Raw genomic sequence first — 5000 nt, 5'->3', positions numbered from 1 at the left:
TTTTTTCATAGCAAGGATAATGCAGCTTTCGAAAATATCCTTTTTATAAATATTCTTTCGTTCACTTTCTCTTTATTACATGCCTTTTTCATCTTTTTAATCAGCTTCTTTAAATACCAACGCTATTTCCTGTTAGTGTTGCTGAGCTTCACCGTTATAACTGCGCATTGATCACTATAAAACACTCGTCCCTTCATTTTACTTCGTGCTTATCTTATTTTATTCATTTCAATATCTTCAACACGTGTATATCTTCAACACGTGTACATCTACTTTTTACGTCTCACCTATTTCATCACCATTATTACTTTATCGTTTTCCTATCACCAATATTGTTTACTTTATTTAAACATTTTCAGTACATGTGTATATTCAACATTCCACGCCTTTATCTTTTCCATCACAATCATTACTCTTTCGTTTTCCTATCACCAATATTGTTTACTTTATTTAAACATTTTCAGTACGTGTGTATATTCAACATTCCACGCCTTTATCTATTCCATCACCATTATTCTCTATCCTTTACTGTCACCAATGTTGTTTATAATCGACCCTCTGTGCCTTTAATTCCTTCACAAGCCTTTAACAATCGATACTTTCAGGACATAAGAACATATAGCTAGAAAAAGGTGGATCTTGGCAATACGGTGGAGGTGATGGAAGTGGCGCTGTGACCTTGAGTGCTTCCTTCCACCTGTATACGTGTTGCTGCATACGTGAGCAGTGTGTGTACCTGGCGGACTCACCTGAACACTTGCCCTTATCTTCCCTGACTAAGTTGTCAAAGTGTATCCCGTGCCATTCGAAGACTTGGATTCGTAGGAGAGTTACTGACGAGTGGAGAGAAGAGGTGTTAAGTGCTAGAGAGAATACAGAAGACGTGTTGATGAAGTGAGGCAGAATAAAAGAGTCTTATCAGTGGTTTGTAGAAGTTGTGAGGAGAGAAGAAAAACTGACTGAGCCGTGTTGTGTGTCGCATCTACAGAAAAAAAGGAAAAACAAAGGAAAAACATGTGATAAAGACCAGAAAACTAGTAAATTAAGGTGAAAGGAAGGCAAAACAATAGAAACAAAAGACAAAACTAAGAAAAACAACAAAACACCAATAAAAACAATACATCAAGAGGAAAAATAGAAAAAAAAATGACTAGACGGGTATCGAACAGTGAGACACAGCGATGACAAACTAACCAGAAAACCACGATAGGGCACTACAAGACCAGCCTGAAGGGGATTCAAACAACCACCCTTCCCTTCCCTCCCCTCCCTTCTTTCCCATCCCTCCCCGTCCCTCCCCGTCCCTCCCCGCGCCTTGCTGCTGCTGGTGTGCGCCTCGGCTCCTCTTGCGACCATGTCAAGATGGAGCGCGATAGACGAGGCCTTCGTCTGTCTGCTGCCGGAGGGGCGCTCACCATCCTTGCCTTCGTCGCAGCCCTCGCCGCCGCCGCCGCTCCCAACTGGGCCAATTTTGCTGGTAGGTGATGGCTGTGTTCTCTCTCTCTCTCTCTCTCTCTCTCTCTCTCTCTCTCTCTCTCTCTCTCTCTCTCTCTCTCTCTCTCTCATTTTTTTAATACTTTTGTTGTTGATCAAAGTTTTTTTCTATCATTTCCTTCCTGTTTTTAAGATATTCGGTGTTTTTGTATCTTTCTCTTTCTTTTTCATCCTTTTTTACTTGTCTTTTTTTCTTTATCCATTGATTTGTTTTCCTTTCTCTTCCCCTCATTATTTTTTTTCTTCTTTGTTACTTATTCCTGTTTACTTCGCCTTTCTTTTTTTTTCCTTCTTTTACACTTTTCTTGTTTTCTTGCATTCTTTTCATTTTTCCTTCTCATTCCTTTTCTCTTCTTTATTGAGCTACGGTGTGCTTTCTCTTCCCTTTCACTTCCCATTCTCCTTTCCCTCCTCTTTTCCCACCATTTCTCGTCCTCTTCCAGTAATTTCCCTTTCACCTTTACCTGCAGTTCAGTTCCCTTCCCTTTTTTTCCCTCTACCCTTCTATTTCCTCCCATCAATTATGTGTTGCTGGGTTTAATTTCTTTCCCTTCCACAGGTTTCCCTTCCCATGTTAAGTTAAGCAATGGACAGCGAGAAACTTAGGGATTGTGTATGTAGAAAATGTTGGCTCTTTTTAATGTTTAGGTCAAGGAAGGGGATCTGTGACTCTATTTTAGGTTCCATAGTAAACTTGATATTATTATGTTTCGAATTGAGGTCATACATTGATATTTTTTTCCTTAGCAACTGTAGTAATTTTTTTTTATGTAAGAGGGAGATCTACCAAGGGCAAAAAAAATGAATATTAGAGAGAGAGAGAGAGAGAAAAAAAAAGGCCCACTTGAATTGTCTTCATAAAATAATAAAATAATTAGTCAAATATCAGGGATAAATGTCTTGACACCTCTCTCTTGATTGTTTGAGGTCTGTATTTACTTTGAAGAAATTCATTTAGGGTTTTATCGAACAAGTTAGTGGTGAAGCCATTCGTATAGAAAAAAAAAATCCTTTAGGAAAATTACTTCGTTATGAAAATTAGTTTAAAATGAAGACAGTGTAAAGGCACGGTGTAAGACTGTTTTGTTCTCTTTTTTCTCTGCACAGTTTTGTTTCTTGTGTGTTAAAAGGAATTTTTCTACCTGTGTGAATATATTAGAGAAAAAAAACTGCTAGTAATCTTTCCCAACTAAAAAAAGAAAAACAGTTTGGTAATTATTTTTTACTACCAATATAGAAATGTTAGTTAATTAGATATTCTACCTGTGTAAATATGACGAGTGTGTTGTGTTCTGATAGTCTCACCTTAACACTGTTCTTTCCCTCTACAGTCATAACACACAGGAGAGGTTGGTGAGGTGTCGGTAAAGGCCACACACTATTGCACTGTAGACTTAGCTGGCGTCACTGTTCACCGCTTCACTGTTGCTCACCGCCTTTCACTGTTATTGTTATTGTTCTTATTTTTTTAAAGTTTATTTTATGGCTGCCTTTTGTTTATCTATGTGTGTCTTTATGTGTTGTAATTAAGGCCAACGTGACGTTATCGTAAGGTCATGCTCTAGTTACACACACACACACACACACACACACACACACACACACAATGATAAAAAGAGATAAAACAAAAGCAAATCAATAAAAAAAACAAGAAAGATCACAAAAAAGGAAAATTTAGCGAAGGAAGAGGAAAAAAAAAAGTCACCAGGAAAAAAGAAATATTATAATCGGGAGAAAATACCCCAAAATAAGTCACAAGTAGACATTACATAAGGCTGGTGATTGAAACAGAAGGGGGAACACAGTTTACCTTGAGGGATCTTACTGTATATCAACGGGACGTGGAGGGAAGGAAGAGAAAGGGAGGGAAGAAGAAATGTAGTTACGTTACCGCGACATCGAGGTCATATGTCGCCTGGTGAAATTCTGAAGGGAAGGGAAGGGAAATTAAAGTGAAAATACGAGAAATGAGGGAATGAAAGATAGATGACAGAAGAGGAGAAGGACTGGAAAGGAAAGGAGAGGGGATGAAATAATGAAGGGAAAGATTAACTGTATAGGGAAATGAAGGTAAAGGAGAGAAAAAGGAGAATTAATAAAGAAATGAAAAGTGAAGGAACGGATGGGAAAGATAATTGACGAAACGGAAGGAAAAGAGCAAGAAGCGAGAGAGGAGTAAGATAGTAGAGAGAGAAATGAGTGAAGAGATAGAATAGAAAATGAGAATAAAGACAAAAAGCAACGAGAGAAAAAAAAAATGGGATAATAAAATGAGGTAGAAAAAAGAAAAGTGAGTAAAAATATTGCAAGAAAGGAGATAAGTGGAAATATAAGAAAAGAAAATGGAGAGTCGAAAAGAAAAAAAAAAGAGACGAGAAGTAAGAAAGAAATAATGAAACGCAGGAAAACTCAAGGATGAAGAAGAAGAGAAAGAAAACAAGATAATAATTCAAGATAAACACTCGGTCTAAAAATATCCTGAAAAACTATAAACACCAAAACAATAGAGATACTGAAACTCTCTCTCTCTCTCTCTCTCTCTCTCTCTCTCTCTCTCTCTCTCTCTCTCTCTCTCTCGGCCATTCCTGTGGTCACTCGCTGCCACCTTGTAATATATCGCGTTTCTTAATATCTTTTTTTTGTCTCGTTGATCTGAGAAAGAGAAGAGGTTAATAGTCTTATGGAGAAAGAGAGAGAGAGAGAGAGAGAGAGAGAGAGAGAGAGAGAGAGAGAAAAGAAGAGATGCAAAGATGCAAAGGGAAAGAGAGAGAGAGGAGGAACAAAATAAAGAGAGAGAGAGAGAGAGAGAGAGAGAGAGAGAGAGAGGTTGTTGATTTACATCTATAGTATGTAATATTACAGATAAGTGGGCTACAAACACAACAACGACAACAACAACGACAACAATAACAAAAACAAGAAGATTATTATACAAGTTTTAGAATGAAGAGATTATTACTCACACGTCCAGCTCTCTCTCTCTCTCTCTCTCTCTCTCTCTCTCTGTTTATTTTCCTCCTACTCTCTTTCCCTTCTTTCCCTCTCTTTTCGTTTTCTCTTTGTATCTTGTTCCTCCTCCTCCCTCCCTCCCTCCCTCCCTCCTCCCTCCCTCCCCCTCCTCTCTCTCTCTCTCTCTCTCTCTCTCTCTCTCTCTCTCTCTCTCTGGCCATTACATAATCGTCGTGGAAAAATAGCCAGAGGTTACAGAGGGAAGGTCAAATTTCCATGCTCGCTCCCCTTGGTCCGTTCGCTGTAGGCTTTAATTGTCACGTGTTTCCTTGTGGCCTTGATTCACGCCAGGTATTTATAGAACACAAGAATCGCCCTAATTACTTTTTTTCGTCACTGTTCTCTGTCCATCTCTCGTTCACCTCGTCATTTGAGTCTGTTTATTCATATTTGACTGTTTTCTTCAGTGTCTTTGGTCTCTATCCCCGTCTTTTGCTTCTCACAGGCTGCAGTGGATGTTGTTTAGGGTTTTCAAGTGTGTTTCTGTGTGTTTATGT

The 5000-nt window shown here is 38.6% G+C and overlaps 1 protein-coding gene across 7 annotated transcripts in view; it reads left to right on the top strand.

Moving 5' to 3' along the window:
• Positions 1-5000, top strand: part of LOC123508910 — a 57887-nt gene that overhangs the window by 22728 nt on the left and 30159 nt on the right. For all 7 annotated transcript variants that reach the window (XM_045262927.1, XM_045262926.1, XM_045262928.1 and 4 more), the window contains exon 2: positions 606-1477. In XM_045262927.1, the coding sequence (XP_045118862.1) occupies positions 1363-1477 (115 nt within the window). In that variant the 5' untranslated portion in view covers positions 606-1362. The remainder of the gene's footprint in view (positions 1-605; positions 1478-5000) is intronic.

This window comes from Portunus trituberculatus, chromosome 25 (genome assembly GCF_017591435.1).
Source record: "Portunus trituberculatus isolate SZX2019 chromosome 25, ASM1759143v1, whole genome shotgun sequence".
Taxonomy (NCBI): domain Eukaryota; kingdom Metazoa; phylum Arthropoda; class Malacostraca; order Decapoda; family Portunidae; genus Portunus; species Portunus trituberculatus.
Note: the sequence above shows the minus strand (reverse complement) of the source record. Positions and strands in the feature narration are given on the sequence as shown.